At 38.9% G+C, this 21,147-nt stretch overlaps 1 protein-coding gene across 1 annotated transcript; it reads right to left on the bottom strand.

Moving 5' to 3' along the window:
- Positions 1–2,752: 2,752 nt before the first annotated feature.
- On the bottom strand, positions 2,753–16,695 carry LOC107036976 (papilin). The gene is made up of 22 exons (XM_015255273.1): positions 16,616–16,695; positions 16,259–16,409; positions 16,059–16,182; positions 15,907–15,987; positions 15,610–15,782; positions 15,364–15,499; positions 14,937–15,280; positions 14,658–14,840; positions 10,684–14,575; positions 10,316–10,495; positions 8,988–9,158; positions 8,628–8,840; positions 8,296–8,466; positions 7,754–8,161; positions 7,423–7,635; positions 7,130–7,297; positions 6,387–6,961; positions 6,143–6,293; positions 5,431–5,955; positions 5,023–5,178; positions 4,819–4,932; positions 2,753–4,722 (listed from the first exon to the last, which is right to left on the bottom strand). Exons 2-22 carry the CDS (start codon positions 16,361–16,363, stop codon positions 4,514–4,516), a joined length of 8,292 nt encoding a protein of 2,763 aa, XP_015110759.1. The 5' UTR covers positions 16,364–16,409; positions 16,616–16,695; the 3' UTR covers positions 2,753–4,513.
- Positions 16,696–21,147: the final 4,452 nt, after the last annotated feature.

Below are 21,147 nucleotides of genomic sequence, written 5' to 3'. Positions count from 1 at the left end.
ATATATATATATATATACCTATATCTAAACTAAACAAATAATTAAGGAATTATTAAATGTACACTGAATGTATTATTTTTGTATAAATCATATAGTATGTGTGCACTACACGTGTGTACACACATGTAGCCTACTCAGAGAAAGTGAATAATCTGTGTATGAAGAAAGTACAACAAATAGGTCGATCCGCAAAGAAATTGTAATGCGACACTATTCACTTGTAATGATGTTAATCCATGTTTTAGCTAGTCTATTTTATTATCACCAAGAATATATGTGTTATATTGTAATCATGACAAATACATGTTGAACGTAATTGGAAATTTGGCCTTTAATTAATTGCTATTATTACTATCATCATCATCTCAGTGACATAGGGAATCGTTTGTGCTGCTCTTCTATCATGATTGTTCGATCCATCCTCTCAGTAGCGATACGTTCGATTCGTTCAAATAATTTTGTATGACCTGCGATGCATTTGCGAAAATTACGGCGTTCCAACTTGTAAACCTCGCAGATTTCAATTGCTATGACTGTACCCACTCGCCTTTGATCTTGAACTAATAGGGCAACTTCACCAAAATGTGCACCTTCTTCTAGATGACAAACCTGATAATTTAATTAGCTAAATTATTTTTATGAAAAAAAGGTAAAAATTACAACAATATTATAATATTTCTTCACTTCTTGGCCCGTCGGAGTGAAAACAGCCACTGTTCCACTGTTCAAAAAATACATGCAGTCCCCTTGAGTTCCCGCTTTGACGATCACATCATCCGGCAAGTATAGTTGGAATTTTAAAGTAGAAACTATTGCTGATATGGTTTCATTCGGTAGATCTTTGAATAAAATGACATTCTCTACGAGTCTTCTGCAGGAATGCAAAATTATTTCCTCCAATAATCGACCTGATATTAGTGATAATTAAATAAATTATTTATAATATAAATTAATAAAACAAATAAAAGAAACTTGATATATCACTTGATAGAGTGGACAATATCTTTCTCTCCTTAAAATAACAATTTCGAAATCTAAATGAGTAATAATTCTCCAATCGTCTCTTTATGTGGAAAGGCAGTTGTTTTTGTCGAGTGTATGCGGCTATCTGGTTCATAGTCTCTTGGTATTTTGATTGGGCCGCTTTCTTGTCATTCTGTATTTGTAGGAATAAAACTGGCCAATATCTTGTCATTAATGTAAAGACGTAGTTTGATTTTCATTGGTTTTAATAATAATTGTAATAATAAAAAAAAATATATGAAAAATATGGACAAATTATTACTGATTATATAAGTCTCGAAAACTCTTCCCAAGATCATGAGAACCGTGCATATGATCATTTGAACTTCCAAGTCTGGCTCGATTCCACCGAAACCACTGGCGACAAAATTTTCAAGGACAATAAAAAGGGCATGATGAAATCGAGCGGGGATTCCCTCATTTTCCAACTTTGCAAGCCAGCATGAGCACTCCTGTTTGAGGGAAAGCAAAATCTTCACTGAGTAATCATTAATTATTATTTCATTGAACTCTTAGCAGCATTTTATATGCTGCGCTTTACCTTTACAGAGACATGTTGCGCATGCATTACAATGACCGCTGTGAGGTAACAAAAACAGGCAAACCAGTGGACAATGTAGAATGACAAACCTAAGATGCTAATCATGCGGTGAGTAAAATCTTTTATTTGGAAATACTGAAAGTTATTAAAAATTACGAAATTGCAATTATTCAATTTTCATATATCAGAGAGAAAAAAAAAGAAACAAATATTGTTGTTTCTTACTCTAAACAATTGAGAAACATAACAATGAAATGTTAAATATCTGAATATCTTTATAATGGGGATGAGATTAAGCACAACTGTGGCTAGGGAAGACTCTGGACCCGGTACCGTTCTCCATTTATGGGTCAAATGGTCATAAGATACAGATGTTACAATGTCAAGTACCAAATAACCTTTGAAATACTTGCTAGAATGGAAAATTCGAACAATTATTAAATATAAAATTTTCTGGAAAAGCCCATTTTTCTCTTGTCAAGTTGAGCTCTTATACATATGTATGTGAAAAACATTTTGTTTTCTTTATCTTACTTTAAAATAACACTGTGATCAAAAGAAACTCTCCTTTGTTCCTTCACATAAACACCAGTGATGCAATTCACTAGAATATTTATCCAGAAAAAGCCATAAAAAAATATATTGATTTTGTCAAGCCTCACAGCATCATAATCGAAAACGATAAAACTAGTCATGAACGGAATCGTCAAGAATGAAATTCCGTAGATAAATGTCATGACTGTCTCCCAAAAAAACCTGAACAAGTACAATCCCTCTTATTTTGGGTTTTTACAATAACAATTGAAAAATAAATTCAACTAACCTTGCGGCGCTCAATGGATGCAATATCCACCAGTTTTTATGTTTTTCCTGCCTTCTTCTCTCCATTTTAATCGCTGAAATACTCTCGAAGTAATCTCTAGTTTTTGGATGATGTTGATAACTTATGAGACGCCATAATTTTAATTGCATATAATATTCACTAAATTTTAATCGTTTTGCGGCAAATCTAGGTAGATTCATGTTTATCACGCCCATTGCCAAGATATTAGTACAAGAGGAAAAACAATGAAAGGATAGAGAATGACTCTTAGTTGGGGGGGAAGTTCATCAGGGAACTTTTTCTTCATATATTTTTTCAGTTAGCTATTCCAAATAAAAGAGCAACGCAACAAATTTTTGCTCAATAAGAAAAAAAAAATTTATTTGACACATTTTGTTTCATCATTCTGTAAATAAAACTGAATACTTGCATAATGAGAGCAATAATTTTAACATTCACACGATACAGATCGTTCGAATTGTTTTACATTTTAATATGTATAATAAGTATTTACTCATCATTATATATCCTATTTTATTCTGAGGACCTTAAATATTATTATTGTCCATACAATATGTTCGCATAACGTCATTTCAGTTTGTTTTAAATGTTGCAACATTACATACATATTAATCATAATAATATATTAATTACCTAAAATACTCACAATTAACAGTAATAGGTTCGCGGTAAGTCTACTATGATATTCATTTGGAATTGATAAGTATGAGAGATATTAATGAGAAATAGACAACTTGTTACTTCTATTTAATCTCTTCTATGGTAATTTCATGAGTATTTTAATCACTCATCCAACAATTCACCGAATCACACGTATTTTATCAATCAATATGAGTATTTTCAAACAAATGTACTTTGAAATATGCGAGGTATGTTCCCAAGTGTATGAAAATTGAAGAAAAAAAAATTAACTAGAAAGAATTATTAGAGAATCTAATGTACAAAGTAGACTTGTTTAGCTACTAATAAATGCTGATTTTGATTTTTTACAATGATAATGATAGTAACACTGTTGTCTCAATGAGGATATTCATAGATTTTAAGGCACTCTGGGTTTATTTGATAACTTTTAATGAAAGTTTGGGGATTAATGATCAAGAGGACAACAATTTTTCCCCCAGCAGGGAAATCAATCTTCTGGCAAAAAAAAGAGTGATTGATGGCCCTCCAACAATTATCCATTATCATTCTGTCGATTTACAAGATATGAATTTATATTATTGTAGAATTACTTAACATTAATAAATGCTTTTGGTACTGTCTAAATAACTACACTTTATTCTAAATTTTTTTAATTCTCATTCTCCTGAATGTTGAAATTGTTGTATTACACTTATGGATAATTATAAATGCATTTGCATGGAATTTATAAAGATAATAAATGCTTTATCTATTATATTCGTTTTTAAATAAATCTGTACATGATGATATTTTGATTTGAAAAGAACTGAAAGTCGAGTGGCTTTTCGACAATAATAGAATATAATTAAAAAAAAAATAAGTTCCTCCTCTTTAGAGGCTTTAATGCAGTAAAAAAAAAATATGACAAAATAATTCCAGCTAGGAGAATATCAAGATTTTATAACGTACAAGATAAACTATATTCATATACAATATAACGTGTTTAAAAGTACGTACAAGTATCTTTCGGCAAATATTTAACATTACTTTGTGGCGTATTTCACTGGAAAATAGAGCAAACAATCCTAAGAACAAAGAAACTCAAATTGCTAATGAAAAACAAATTTACCGCGAACCAAAGTTATGAGTTATGTAGCATGAAGAAAATTTGAAAAATTGTAAAAATCATTTCGCCTTTAAAACAGAGTTGGTTGTTGGTGAGGATATACATCGATACGTTCTCGATGCTGTCCAGTGCAAAAGTCATCACCCACGGATAAGAATATTGAGAAAAAAAAAATGTACTTGATTCCGTACTTTAGATGTATTTATGGATAAACGTTCTAAGGCTTTGGCAGTGAACGAGATTGCTCCATTGCGTTCGGGTTCTCTTCCATTGAAAAAAAATATTTTTCTGTGAAAATCATCGATTGGTGATTGGGCCTTCCATTTACCGCGAACGGAGTAGTACTCGTGTTGGGGAGTTAGAAGAAACGTTTAGTTGATCTTCTTCTTCTTCTTCTTCTGGTTAGTTTGGATAAGTGTGGACCTGTTGGTGGGAGTTGACCAGCTTCGGTGCAGGATCTACAGCAGAATACGGCGTAGTACTGGTGTTGACAGTATTTGGCTTTTACAATCAGATCACATTTTGCAAAGAAACTGTTGTCCCGACAATCTGGATGAATGTAGATTCCTGAAAGAAGTGTATAAATAGTTTGTTATACATATATTCGAAGAAGAGAAAATATATTCTTATGAATATTAATAATCAATTTGAGTAAATAATTACCTGATACATTAATATCAAATTCAGCAGAATCACTTGAATACTCATTGGCAGCTTCACAACGATACCGTCCTGTATCATTATAACCAGCGTTGGTAATGGTAAGTCTATTTGCCTCTGCAATTAAATTAAAAATAATAAAAAAATTAATAATTTCAAGTTTCTGGAATAGTTAAAGTAGAAAAACAAAACAAACAAAACAATCACCAGAAATGGTAACTCGTCCATCAGTTCGAATCAAATCATCGTTCTTAAACCATAGAACTCGTGGGATTGGATATCCATCGACAGCACAACCAATGCTGATTTCACTTCCCACCGGGAATTCACTCCCCGATGCTGATACGTTAACAATAACTGGTACTAAATCAAAAGAATATTCAATTATAAAGACAACAGCCAGTAAATCAAATAAAGTGGAATAAAAATTAATATTTAAAAAAATTGAGTAAAATGGATAATTAATTAAGTTATTGCACAACATGCCAATAAGCCAAATGATATATATTATATTATATTATAATCAGTATATTATTACAGTAAAAAGTAAAGAAAAGTCAAGAAAATAGTGAGGCAGTCCAAGTTTTACCAATTGATTAGTGAATTCCTTTTTACCTTTGAATCTAGCAGATGGTGGTGATGATGCAGTAAGAGGATTGGCAGGAAGTGGAACATAAGGAGGTGGTTTGGCATTTTGATAAATCGGTGCATAAGTGAGATTGTAATCAGGAGCTTGAGTCCTGGCAGGTCTGTAAGGATATTGCGGACGATCAGTAGGAGGTGCTCTCGGTGGTTGAACCAAATACTTGACATATTCCATATGCTCAGGCTTGACATTGTAAACTGGCCCAAGGGCCTGCAATGTCACAGACCAAGAAGCTGGACGTTCAATGCCATTGAATGCCTGACACGTGTAAACCCCAAGATTGGTGATAGTAACGGATCGAATGAGGAGTGAATACTCGGGATTTTGTTCATAATTCTCAGAGTGTAGTGGTAGCATTCTATCTCCATGCCACCAGGTGACAGCGGGCCTTGGCCAGCCCATTGCGTAACAGTACAAAGTCGTTGGGGAATTGATTGCCACTGTTACGTAGGTATTCTGTTGGCCAACTATTGCTGTCGAGTGCTCGTGGGGTTCTGGTTAGAGGAAATTACCACATGCACCCGGTTAGTTATAAACCCCACAAAATAATAATAGTTGCTTTTAATTAGACTGCTACTTATAATATTACTATTATTGATGAAACAATACAGTCATTAGCAACAACAACAACAACAACAACAACAACAAACACCGACCATCAATAATAATTCATTGACTTACCCGTAATGTCTAATCTGTACTCGGTTCTTGCTGGTGGTGCAAGTCCATTATCAGCGATGCAAATGTAGACACCACTATCTGTGGTATAAAGATTGGTAATTCGGAGAGAACCATCAGGAAGAATGATTTTTCTCTCTTCAGCTGCTTGAATCTGAAGAAAAAATAATGACAATGAGTCATTGGTTGTCTGCTGACAATTTGCCTTTTTTTTTTCTTTCTTTTTCTACCCAACTTGTATACGTACAATTTGTGAGTCCTTCTTCCAAGTAATAATGGGTTTAGGACTTCCAGTAGCAATACATGTCATGATGACCATACCTCCTTCTTCACCAGAAACTTGTGGCTCTTTTGGTTGTTGAATAGCTGCTGGTTCACCGCCATATGGAGGAATGGTAACATAAGAAGCAGGCGTTGGTTCAGGCTGTGGTTCCTGAGGTGGTTGTTCCAAGCACGAGCTTCCACAGCCATTGTTGCAACACTTTCTCTCGTCAGGGCAGTCTGCATCGTCACGACACTCTTGCTCACACCTAGTGCTGTTTGAGACCACTGGACAGCTTCCCAATTTTGTCACTGATCGACACTCGCCTCTGTACTCGGTACCACCTTCTGGCGAGGCTGCCAGTATTATTGAGCACCTTGTGCCACCTGGACAGCTAACGATTTCGCTGCACGGATCGACGCATCTGCATCTTCCGCAATCTTGATCGTCGACAAACTCTTCTTTTCCATAGGGACAACGCATTTGGGCACACTCTTCTTTGGCTTCCATGCACGGCTCCTTTGATTGATTCTTATTGCCTACGTCTATTTCATTGCTCGCTAGAAAAATTATGAGGAGAAATCATCATATTTTACATATTTTACATATGGGACATGATAAGGTGGTGATGGATTGATCGAGTTGATTCAGTAGTGAAAAGTTTTGCCAATAAGTTTAATGATTTTCATATTGTTTGAATCATGCATCATCAATTAATATATGCTTACTTCTGTAACACATGTGCATACACGACTCGAAGCTCTTAAACCTATTACGGTTACCACCACAACCAGTGTAAATGAATGCCATGCAAGTTTGACGTTCCTCGTCAAAGTAGAAACGCTTGTAACTGCCACTTGGGCAAGAGCCCACATCCACTTGTTCTCGACAGATTTCTGTATCAGTATCACCATCACCATCCAGGATTAGAACAATTGCGTGCATACGTGTTTTAGATTTGACAAAATCAAAGTCATTGTTACGGCTTTTTTTTGTTTTTTGTTTTGCAGAAAAAACTCACCAAGATGAGAGAGGGCAGTGTCATTTCCGGCAGGAGTAGGCTCTTCGCGATGAATACAAACCGATTCGCACTCTGGTTGTGTGCTGAATCTGTTGGCATTACCATCACAGCCTCCGTAAAAGAATTGACGACACGCACGTGCACTTGGATCATAGTAGAATTTGGGGAAGAAGCCACGACAAGGACCAGCATCAACCGATTGGTTGCACATATCTGAATATATCAAGAAATAAAAAAAAAATGAGTGAAAAAATCAATTTTCACCAACTATCATTTTCGGGGGAGTGGAAAACTAAAAACTAAAAAAAAAAGAAAAAAAATCTTGACAAACCTTGACCATGGAATCGTCCACAAAGACGTTCACACTGCTCCTCCGTTTGGAATCTATTGGCATTGCCTCCGCACCCACCATAGATGAATGCCTGACATGTTTTCGACTGAGCATCATAATAGTAAGTAGTGATGTCGCCATGACAAGGACCAGCGTCTGCGGGAGCCATGCAAATTGGACTGCTAGGAACAACCTCCACGGTTGCAGGCACAGGCATCTCTGTCGGCCTTTGATGTTTAGGTCTTCGTTGACACTTGCTCTCGCAACTGGCACGGTCTTGAAAACGATTCCTGTTGCCCTCACAGCCACCGTATTCAAATTCTTCGCAAGTGTCAGTGTTCCTTTCGTAGTAGTATTGGATGACTGAACCACTGCAGGGGCCGACGACTTTGTGCATACTACAGACATCTACATCAAAATCATCATGATTAATGGGAAAAAAAAAAAAAAAAAACAATTGGAATGTCCCATATATTGCCGCCCTCTCTATAAGGTGAGGTAAGAAGGAAATTTTTCGATTTATATTTTGTCAGTATATGTACCTTGCACGTCTCCGCAACGATACTCGCACTCCTCTCTCGACTCAAATTTATTTCCATTGCTTGCACATCCACCGTAGACAAATTGTTTACAAATTCCATCTCTACTGTCGTAGAACCATTTTGTTTGGTTATTACTGCAGGGACCTCGTTCATCAGGGAGGAAGCACATGGCTGAGGGGTGATAATTTCATCAGAGAATTAATTAATTAATTAATCATTGGGATAATCGTTGATTATCCTAATGATATTTAATACTACTATTTAATAATACTTGAATGCGAGCCCACTTAATATTGCGTACTCGATAAGAGGATCACGTTGAAATCACATACCCGGTGAAAACTCCCGAGGATGGGGAGGTGGGGTGGCACTGGCTGATACACAGCGATTTATGCAATCATCCTCATTAACGAAATTATTCTCATTGCCATCACAGCCGCCGTAATAGAACTTTCTGCACTGCTTGTCGCGCGAATCAAAGTACCAGCGTAGAGTATAATTGTGACACTCACCAAGTAGCGCAGGAAGTTGACAAATGTCTTGTTCTTAATGGTGGCAGGGGACAAAAAAAAACACAAATAAATAAGAAATTCCGTTATTCCTCACATCTTTCCGATGAAATTTCAATAGCGATTTTTGTTGGAAAAAAAGCACCGACTGTTAAATAATTTCTCATTTTTTGCATTCCTTACCAATCTTTGGTGGACAATCTTTCTCACATGCGTCTCTAGACTCAAAGTTATTTCTATTGCCACTGCATCCCGTGTAATAGAATGGCATGCATCTGTTCTCCGATTGATCAAAGAACCATCTCGATAGTTTCTCTCTGCAGTTACCCTCGGCTCGTGGTAACAAGCACGAATCTGCCACCATATTAATTAATAATATACCATGCAGAGTTACAATTACATATATCATTCATTGTTAATAAATTATCACTAAGATGCACCCTTACAACCACTAAATCACTAAATCAATTGTCACAAGTGCCCCTCAGAGAGTCGCACAGGGTTAACCCGAGTCGAATAATTGGACCTGACAAGTTCTATTGAGGTCTTTCCGTTCAGAACTGGATAGGTCTTGGGAAGCCTCTTCAGAAGATCTCTGGCCCTTTGGCTCCGGGTGAATTTTTTTTTTTTCATTTTTCACTTTTTCCACATACTTTTGAAAGTTCTGAATAGCCCGTCGCTTAAATAGTTGGAATCAACGTTCACCCGGCTAAAAAATTCGATTTTGGCGAAAATCCACTTGCCCCGGCAAACCCGAAAATCTGACCCTTTGGCTGGGGCCAAAAAAATCGGTTTCTCAGTTTTCACTTTTTCCACATACTTTTGAGAGTTCTGAATAGCCCGTCGCTTAAATAGTTGGAATCAACACTCGCCCGACTAAAAAATTCGATTTTGGCGAAAGTCGACTTTCCCTCTGGAAAAACAAAAAATCTGACTCCGAGGGTTTCATTAGTATCAGCGGGTCAATAAATACAGAATTAACGTTCACTATTTTTTATTTAAACACCGCCTGCAAACGGGGAGATGAGGGTGGCTAAAATATATTCTGCAACCCTGTCTCCTCGTTGGCTACAAATTTCAACCCTCCGCATACATGCCTTCCCCTTCACCCGCCCGTAAAATCACGCGTTCTCGGTAGCATCGAGGAGGACTTGTCAGGACCGAAAAGAACTGAGGATTCGAAAGGTCTCTGGAAAAGCACGTCGCAGAACTGATTAGGACTTACCAGGTCCATCTAGGTCTGGAGAGATCTTGAAAGACCTGTGTACGTCCAATCAGAACCAAATCCTCGACTCGGGAAGAAGCAAATGGGAGTACGATCCAGACCGATATGACCGCTAAAATATCTTCATACACTGGAGATGTAAAGTGTGCACGTGACTTGGAAAAATAATAAAACTAAATATGAAAGGAGCTCTGGCTAAAAAACTACAGCTTGATCTGGCCACCCACCACCATATCTAACTCTGCGAGAAATTGCTCTATTTTCATTTCGTTTCTCAACTTTATACCTGACATCATCAGGCAACGCTCCTCGCAGTCTGCGCGCGTACGGAATTTATTGCCATTGCCTTTGCAACCCCCGTAAACAAATTGCCTACATGAACTGCTACTAGTATCGTAATACCAGCGCAGAAGTGAACCAGGACATGGCCCAGGATCTTTGTCGAGTGCACATTCGTCTTGAGTTACTGGAATGATTTATGTATCAATGATTGAAAAGGAAAAAATTTCTTGGAAAAATGAGCCACTAGTGTCTTCCATTCCATTTGAAAATCCCAGTTGTATTGCCAAAACCCCAGATTATTATTATTATTATTATTATTATTACATAGATAAAAATAGAAGAAGAATCAATATATTCAATGATGAATTTTACCTCGACTGCGACCAGGTTGGAGACATTGTTGTTGACAAGCACTCTGCGTGGGAAAATTGTTGTTATTTGGCTTGCAGCCACCATACTGGAACTGCTCACATGCTTGTGATTCCTTATTGAAATACCACCTGGTAAAATTCCCTCGACATGGTCCAATTTCTTGCTCCAATTGGCAAGGATCAGCATCATCACGAACAACGCAGAGAGACTCGCACTCTTCCCTGGTCTTGAATTTATTGGCGTTTCCGAGACACCCTCCGTAGATAAACTGTCCACACTGTTTTCTTTCAGCATCATAGTACCACACGGGATTATATCCTTGACACGGTCCAGAGCTCTTTGGCAGAGTGCAGATGTCCTTACCCTTGGGGCTGACACAGACATCCTTACACTCCTCCTGGCTGGCAAAAAGATTGTCATTACCTTGGCATCCTCCATACCAAAACCTCGAACATCCACCGTATTTGGTATCGAAGAACCATTTAACTGTAAAGTCCCTGCAGGGGCCCTTGTCTCTGTAGAGAGCGCAGGCAGCACCAGGTGCGGCAGGTAGGGCAGTTGTGCAGCCTTCAAAATTGTCACCCTGAGCCTCGTCGATACCATCGGGACAGCATCCGAATTTAGAAGCATCACACGTGCAGCCGGCAAAGTTGAGTCCTTTGGCAGGTGTTCGCTCGTCTGAGCAACATTTGAACTCGGTGTTTTCACATCCGCAGCCTTGACTGTGGGGTCCATTGGCAATGGTGACACCATCTGGACAACAGCCAAATTGATAAGTATAGCAGGGACAACCCTCGTAATTAGCTCCAGTGGCAGGGGTGAAATTATTGGGACAGCAGCCATATTGGGTGTATTGGCAGCCACATCCTTCATTGTTGGCTCCTCTAGCAGGTGTTTTATAGTCGGGACAACAACCGAACTTGCTGTACTCGCAGCCACACCCGTAGAGATTAGCTCCTCGAGCTGGGAGAATGTTGTCTGGGCAACAGCCATACTCCGATGTGAGACAGCAACCTTCTGCGTTGGGCCCATGAGCTGGGGTGGTATTGTCTGGACAACAACCGTAAGGAGAGGCCTGACAAGTTGCATAACATCCTTCCTCATTATCGCCAAGCGCTACTGTCACGTTATCCGGGCAACAGCCGAAGTAAGATGCTGTACAGTTATCAGTGTTGATAATTCCACATCCCTCAAAATTAACACCTGTAGCTGTTGTCTGACCATCAGGACAACATCCGTAGGTGGAGATGACGCAGTCTTGTTGTATTGCCACCGTAGACGTCTCCTCCTTCTCCTCCTCCTCTCCTGAGACGTCAGTCCATTGACTAGTCTCTTCAGTGACTTGTTGCTGCTCCTCGTCACCGCCGCAGCCTTGTTTGTTGGCTCCTGTAGCCGCTTTGATTCCGTCTGGACAGCAGCCATATTCCGTAACGTTGCAACAACCGAGCTTATTCTTTCCGAGTGCTAGAGTCTCCTTATCTGGACAACAGCCGAAATCAGTTTCATTGCAGGCTTTCTTGCACCCCTCAAAATCATTGCCTTCAGCCGGAGTGATACCATCTTGGCAACAACCGAACAGAGTTTCATTGCAGTGTTGAGAGGGACAATCCTCGGCCTCGTTCCTCGGCCCGGTAGCAACTGAGACGCCATCTGGACAGCAGCCGTATTTGGTTTCTTTACAGGTTTCCGGGTTCGGACAGCCCTTTCCAAATGGACCTTTTGCCGGTGTAATGCCATCGTAGCAGCACCCAAAGGCCGATGTCTTGCAGCTCTTTTTCCTTCGGATTTTGCACTTGCGCATTTTTTGCTCCTTGGAGATTGCAACATCCACTGGACTGATGGTTGTAAATAGATCGAGAATAGAGGATTTCTCGGTAAGGTCTGTCTCTGTCTCGTCTTCTTCTTCCTCTTCTTGACTCGTTGTAGTCTCGTCACTCGATGACGGCACAGTTGTTTCTCCTGATTCTGTTATTTCACCGGACGTTGTAGATTCTTCTGTTGTTTCACTTTCAGTCACAGTCACAGTCACAGTCACAGTCTCAGTGGTAAAGTCAGAGCCTTGAGTGGACAACTCCGTGGTCAACTCGGATGATACCGTCGTTTCTCCACTCTCTGTTGTTCCTGTTACCGATTCGGTTGTTTGAGAAGAATCACTCGTTGAGGAAGATTCTGTCGACATTATTGACTCTGTAGTTGCTTCACTTATCGCGGAGATAGTTGATAAATCAGAATCAGTAGATGATATTGATGTTGATTGTGATATTTCGCTAGTACTTTCTAAAGATGACACCGTAGTTTCATCAGTTTCACCAGTCTCCTCAGTCTTATCACTATTTTCAGCTTTGTCAGGATCATACTCTCCTTTGACACTGGCAATTGTAAATGGCAGTTCAATTTCCTCATTGGTGGACTTTGTAGAACTCTCCGATGAACTTTCAGTTGCACTCATGTCTGTACTAGATTCAGCGCTTGATTGTGTAACTACAGACACAGTAGACTCAGTGATATCAGTTTCGGAAGAGGATGTAGTTTCGGTTGGTTGAGTGGTGACTGTTTCTGTTGTCTCAGTAGAAAGTGTGGAGAGTGTAGCAGAAGAAGAAGAAAAAGTTGAAGAAGATACCGTTGTCTCATCATTATCAGATTCAAAAGAACCTGTTGTAGTGTCAGAAATTTCTGAAGCAGTGGTTGATTCGATTGTAGTATCTTGGCTGGATTTAGAGGCAACAGATGAAAATTCAGATGATGCAGTAGTTTGTTCATTGGTGGCTTCCGTAGTAGTAGTAGTAGTAGTAGCTAAAGATTCCGTACTACTCTGATAAATTTCACTTGCTCCTGATACCTCCTCTGTTGTTGTTTCCTCTGAAGCTGCAGACACATCCAAACTAGCAGTTGATGCTGATCCTTCAATCGCTGAAGATGAACCTTCAGTGCTTTCGGGAATTTCATTAGATTCAGAAGACTTGTCAGCCGGCCCTTCACTGGTCGTCTCCGCCATCTCTGTGTCTGTCATCTGTCCACTGGACTTATCATTAGTTATGGTTGTTCCACTTCCTTCTAGAGTGGAAAAATCATTGCTTGAAATTGGTAGGTCAGTGTAATAGCTTGTACTAAATGTCAACTCTCCGTCACCACTCTCCGCCCAACCACTGCTATAACCATTTCCGTCGTCAGTCGGTGAGATATCTCCTCGAGTGCTATCACTCATCATGAGGTCAGTGAAGCCAGTAATATCTGTCTCGTCGTGAGAAACGTCTGACAAAGACGGTGTCAGTTCTCCCAGATTTACTGAAGACGTTACAAACTCTTCGTCCTCATAAACCAAACAGTCGTCCTCTTCATCAGTAGGTGGTGTCGGTTTGTTAACTTCCACAGGGATTACTTCGTCCTCATCACAAGGTTGCTTATTACACTCTTCACTACTAAACATTATCGAATCAGGATCACAGTTGGATACTGCCACTAAGGTGTTATCTTTCATGCAGATCACCTTACGTGTATGATCCCCAACGCCACAAGGTTTTGTACACTCACTCCATGGTCCAGCATACCACTCACCCTTACATTCCGTTGTCACCTTTCCTGTGCATTCTTTAATGTCATTGTAACGATCCTCTATCACGCATTTTTCCTCTTCCACTTTCTTCAGTGTCACATCGTCCTCAAATGTTGCACAGAAAACCTTTCGTGTTTGAACGCCTGCACCACATTTCGCTGAGCACTCGCTCCACTGAGTCGCGTACCACTGATAGTCACAACCTTTTGAATGCTCGCATTCACGTGTCAATTGGGGTTTCTTTTCGGAATCACATTTGTCGTCGGGATAGACGGTTCCATCTTGAGTTGCACAATGTGCTGTACGCGTTTCCTGCGTTAGACCGCATTTATCATCGCACTGCAAAAAAAACAATGAATTTTCTTTAATAATCTCCATTCACTTAAAGGTATTATTAATATTAATATTTTTCAATACTTACACCACTCCACTGAGAGCTAACCCAATCAAGTCCAGCACAGGGACGTAATTCACAAGGCATCTCTTTCTCCGGTATCTCTCCCTCGCACTCTGCATCCTCCAGAACTTGGATTTTTCCGGCTTCATTCTTGTTGTAACAAATCACCTTGCGCGTTTGCTTACCTTGTCCACACAAATGATCACACTGAAAAATATTATTTAATGGACATTTATATTGCATGTGCAAAAGAAAAAGAAAATGAAAAAGAAAAAGAAAAAGAAAAAGAGAAAAAGCTCTCACTGGCTTCCATGGACCCAAATGCCATTGGGGACATGTGATATTGCTGTTACATGACTGGCTGGTCTCACCCTTTGCACCAACTTTCTCCATACAAGTGGAATCGTCGATGATTGCTGGAATACCACCGACCACAATCTGCTGGCATCTGATTTCTCGGTGACGCTCACCACCCTCGCCACACTGTTTACTACAGGGTCCCCATTCGCTTGAGATCCACTCGGGTGGACAAGGTAGCTCATTACAGGATTGGGTGTCAACGGGCTCCAATTGGGGATCACAGAGATTGTCATCTACTGGCTCATTGTCCCGCCGACGCACACAGTTGACAAGTCTTGATTGATAGCCTGCAAAAATTTCCAACTTACACAAGTCTAAAATTGTTCTAAAATTATCATTTTTTTAAATCGAACAACTATTCAACTCTTACCGCCGCCACAACTAGTACTGCACTCGGAAAATTCATCAGCAGTCCACGTATAACTATCTGGATCCCCTTGAGGTGAAAATTTCTTCGGAATACTGTATTCATATTGTACCCCGACATTATGGTCTTGGTAGAGAAGCTTTTTGAATGAAAATTGAAAGAGTCAGAAATATGATAAAACTTTGAGTTGATGGGCCAACTGGGTCAGAGCAGTTGGCGAAATAAATATTGTGGCTAGGAGGTACTCACGACTATATAAATTGCCTCTGTTGTGGGTCCCTGGGTAGTGATAGTGTCCGGCGCTGAGAAACCCTGTGGATCTCTAGCATAATGGAATATAGTTCCTGCGAATCTCAAACTCCTTGGAAAATCAATTCTCCAATTGCCATTAAGATAGTAATGACCGGACGTGTTTCGAATAGCTGCAATACCACAATTTTTCATTCAACTAACGAATTAATGAATTAATGAATTAATGAATTCCTTCAATAATTTATATTTTATGCTGTAAATAATTGCAATAATGGATAATGGGTAGATGTTTACCAAGGTAGTTATTTGAGGGTGATATTTCCTTCACAACGATATTTGTAGCACCCTCGGGAATCAAGAGAATGTCGACGTAGCCTGAAATCATATCAGATTTTGTTGTCTTTTTTTCTTTTCTTTTTTTTTCTCTCATCAATTCAAATACTAACCGACTTGTAGGTCATCTGTGTCGAACAGACCGCTTACGGTGTTGCAGTCGGAACCGTCACCACCACATTCTCTGCAGGCGTCCTCGCGAGCGTCACTTCCTAACATCATGTCACATCCCACTGGCTATCGATTGAACGATTGAACGATAAAAAAAAAAACATTTAAAAATTATCAACAAAAAATCAAAAGGATAACGTACCAAGCATTTTCCCTCAACACAAACATCATTTTTTTCAGCATCACAGGGTGTACCATCGATCACAGTGAGTTTATGTCTATAAAAGAAGCGCTCACCCCTTGGCATACAATTGAGCTCACACTTGTTTGGTCCACCGGTGTACGGAATCCAGCTGGCAAGTGAAATAAAGTGGATAATTTCTTTCTTTTTTTGTTTTTTGTTTTGTTTCTTTGTTTCTTTTATTCAAACTCAGTTGTACAAACATACATAATAAGAGGAAATATTCTGGTGTCTCGTCCAGGAAATCCTTTATTCAATATTACCCAGATTTCCTTGGGCTGCACTCCAGAATACAACACAGAAAGTTGTAATACTCACTCGTAAAATACACCCTCGAATGGCACTGTATTGAATTCGGCACACTGTTCGGTACGGAAGTCTGTCGTATTGGAACAGGGCTGGAGGATACATAAAATATTATAGTTTTGTAGTTGAACGGAATTACGGTCACGGGCAATGGATAATCATTTTGGTGTGCCTTATGTGGACATTCGAGTTTGATATTCAGGGTGAATGTATCGAGCTGTAAATGAACGTTGTTGAGGGAATGGATAATGAAAAAATAAGTGGACAATTTGCAACTGATTGCGATCGGTTCCGCCCACGTGTCCCTCACGAAAATTTACAAGGACCACAGAAATAGCAATAAAAATAAATTCATCTGGATGTTAAATGGAAAAGAAGGTATCCCCAGAGAGATAAATAGCCATGAAGATGATAGTCTTATACGTGTGCAAAGAAATAAACGAGGGTGAGGAGATGACGAGGGAATATTGTTCTGTATCCTCGCGGTTACGTCCCAGGCCAATGTCCAGATGACGTATTTTCTTTGGAGAAAACTGAGACATCTAGTCTGCTGGGAGTTTAAGTTTAGAATGAGTTATGTGGCTTCCGTCTTTCACTCTGTGTGAGTGTGTGTGTGTGTGTGTGTGTTTATCTCCCTTGTTTCGCTCAAGCCACTGGACTTAGCACACTCATCAAGTATGTCTTCAACTAGGGAATATAGATTTGTTGTACACAGACATATCTTCATGATGACAAGGGGATATTTTTTTACTGCAAACAATCTGTTGAAAATTAATACATTGCCATCTTTTCACCGGAAAATTTTTGCATTAAAATGTAAAATGCTCCTTTATTTGAAAATTGTTAATCTTATAATGTCGAAAAAAAGTTCAATTTTCACATCGGATTCTTCTGGGAAGTTTTATTAAACTTGACTCGAGCAATAAGAGTAGACTTTTTCACGAGAATTTGTAGAGAATAATCAGGATCAAGAGATGATAATTGAATTATCGAGGTTTTACATTTTCCATGAATTTTCTTTGTAAAAGTTGGGATGGTGAAGATATTAAACAAGAGTGCTGAGATGGTATGGGGATTCAAATGAGTGACAGGACAGCCAATGAACAATATACTGTATACAATATACAAATCGCCTTGCTTATCACTGAGCTGCATCTCCGGCAATGAGAGACGCAAGAAATAAGAGGGCAGGAGGTAAAAGGACAGGGTGAAGCGAAACTCTGAGATTCTTTATCAAGCTAGAGGCGGCTAATTAATTCGGGGAAGAGTCGTCGACAGTAAAAGTGAGCATCTGTCTTTCTACCTACACTTAGTGCCGTCTCGTGACTTTTATTTCATTTATGCCAACGTAATTGCACAATTGGAGTTGAAGTACGCGACACCACTCAAATTAATTGAATGACTGAATTTGTTAAAGTTCAAAACCACTAATGGAAACATTCAAGCGTTTTTTTAAGAAACGATATCAATCTCAAACTTTTCACCCTCGTTGGCCCCCCTTTCTTCATGTTTGATCACAATTACAAATTATACGAAATTTGTTCAAATCACATTATTGGATCTACAAACATTGAAAAAAAAAAAAGATTCCGGAATTCAATCAATCAAAAATACTTACTTGAATATTACACGAGAAAAATCGCCGTTTGGCACCTGTACATCGATCATATCCATTGTCACTGTAAAAAAAAAACAGAAATATATCTGCCATTTTGTGATTCTCTCTTATAAATTTCCAACCGAATGAAAAATAGAACCTGGAAATCTAATCGGCTCTCACAGACCGTTGGGTTTTTACCTTTTCTCGCACTTCTGTGTTTTTTCTTTCTATCCTTGAGGAAAAGTCGAAGGAATTTATATGCGAGAAGAAAACGAGCCAAAAATCCACACGCGATTGAAAAAAAAAATCCCAGTCCAGTTTAAACCCCTGACGTTTAGTCACCTTTTATATTCTTTTTATTTTCCACCGCTATCCAATTTTTTCATTCAACCCCTTTTCTGCTTTCTAATAATTCAACTCTTTTAACCAGAAAGAATCGCACTCGCAAGTAGAGGGCGAAAAGAGGGAGAATGCCTGGTGGCTATTAAATTCGGGTTACCGATAAAACCGGTTTTCACTGGTGAATTATTATTTCAGCGCCTCTCTCTGCACTTCGTTGGCTCTCCGCTGAGAGTGCGATTAATGGATTTTTTTTTAATTCATAGTCTTCTGTATTAAAATTTTACGTACCGCACATTAACATTTTTTTTCCTATTGAAATTTGGAGGAAACAATTGAAGTGGAAAAAATGGAATTAAATTTCAACGCTGGGATGTGCAGATTTTCTAAACGAAAAATCCGTCGTTTAATTAATGAATTGAATGTGTGAAATGTTGAGCGGACGTTTTGTTAAATCTGATGGATTTGAAAGTGATACTCACTCTACGTCGAGACATCGTCTCGCCTGATGGGCAACACCACCTCCGCACGTGCGTGAGCAGGATGTTGGGGCTGACCACGGACCCCAGAGGCCCTCCTCCGGGTCGTCATTGTCTGCCACGAAACTGCTTGGGACGTAACCTTCGCCGTGCTGTCTACGGTGTCTCAGGTGTCTGAATTTTAAATGATTCTGCAAAAAAAAATGTTTACTATCTATCCTATTGTGTTATTTATTTTTTTCGGAAAGTATTTCATCGGAGGAAAATTTTACACAATGTGAGATAATAATTACAGCCATATTCCCAAAGACAATACGTATATTTTTGCGTACTCGTTTTGGATAAAGTAGAATGGGGTAAGGAGGAATAAGAGAATACATCTTGAGTTACAACTTTCGCGCTTGCCCTCTAATTACATCTGCCGTGCACACATCGTAACACGTGCGATGAGGGCAAAACGAGCCAAGCTGAGTAACCCACTGTCTCACTCTATCCTCGATTATTATCGTATTAAGCTTTCCAGTTGTTAACGTTAAATCGCACAAGCGTTTAACTTAATTTTCGCGTTGCTGGCATTATTCGACTAAAAACAGCTAACTTGGTTGTGATTTTTCATGCATCAGGTAATAGTTCCAGGTGAATAAGTCCATAATTATTCCGGCAACGAAACAAAACGAAAAAAATTTTGAATCGTTTCTGCATTAATTAAAAGAATTACTTGTTAATTACCAATTTTTTTCACTAGTTATTTATTCAATTTCACTATTATTTAGAGAGTGATTAAGAAAAGAATTAAACTCACTCACAATGAGATTAATAAAGTATCCCGAACAGCGAGCGTTTATTCTCATAAATCACAAAAATTTTTGTCCACTCGCGGATTTATGAATTTCCCTTTATTTAATTCGTTTTATCGTGCAGCCAGCATTTTCTGTGGGTTTTTCACCAGGCCAAAAAAAAACAAACAAACAAATCCGAGAGACAAAAAAAACCGGCATTCGTACAAAACGCCGATAATTTTATTGCAGTCAAAAACCCCCCTCAGCAATGGAAGGCCAGCAGTAGTAGCGGAACAGGAGAGGTGTGGCACACTACAAAAATTCGGCCCTTAGGAGGGCTCTTAAACTAAGATCTAAGACTATAAGACTGGAAAAAAATCTTAAAATAAGAATAATATTAATTTTATTTTTCATTTTCGGAGCGACGGGGTGAGGGGTAGGGGGCGAAGGGGTTAGCGCAAAGTAATATTTAATTTTTTAATAGATGGAGGACGCGATCGAGGTCATATATGATGCAATCGATGCATCTGCATGTTACTTAGCCCATATTTTCAAAAAACTGAAATTTTAGTCAGTTTTTGGGTCCTATCTCCGATTCTAGTTCTTCTATCTAATTTCTCTCTTCTGGAAATTGAAGTTTAGCTCATTCCCCACAACTTTTGTTGTGTCAAATTCATTTTTGACGGAAATTGACGGAGATAGGACCGAAAAACTGACTAAAATTTCAGTTTTTTGGAAATATCTCCGGTGCTAATGGTCCTATCTCATTTCTCTCTCCTGGACATTAAAGCTGAGCCCATTCCCCACATTTTTTGTCTCAGTCAAATTCATTTTTGACGGAAATTGACGGAGATAGTACCCAAAAACTGACTTTAGTGACTGAGATTTTAATCTCAGTTTTTTGGAAATATCTCCGGTTCTAATGGTCCTATCTAATTTTTCTCTGCTGGACATTAAAGCTGAGCTCATTCCCCACATTTTTTGTGCTGGTCAAATTCATTTTTGACGGAAATTGACGGAGATAGTACCCAAAAACTGACTTTAGTGACTGAGATTTTAATCTCAGTTTTTTGGAAATATCTCCGGTTCTAATGGTCCTATCTAATTTTTCTCTGCTGGACATTAAAGCTGAGCTCATTCCCCACATTTTTTGTGCTGGTCAAATTCATTTTTGACGGAAATTGACGGAGATAGGACCCAAAAACTGACTAAAATTGCAGTTTTTTGGAAATATCTCCGGTTCTAATGGTCCTATCTCATTTTTCTCTCCTGCACATTAAATCTGAGCTCATTCCCCACATTTTTTGTCCTGGTGAAATTCATTCTTGACGTAAATTGACGGAGATA

Source organism: Diachasma alloeum, unplaced genomic scaffold (assembly GCF_001412515.2).
Source record: "Diachasma alloeum isolate Michigan unplaced genomic scaffold, Dall2.0 Dall_scaffold_00212, whole genome shotgun sequence".
Lineage (NCBI taxonomy): Eukaryota > Metazoa > Arthropoda > Insecta > Hymenoptera > Braconidae > Diachasma > Diachasma alloeum.
Note: the sequence above shows the minus strand (reverse complement) of the source record. Positions and strands in the feature narration are given on the sequence as shown.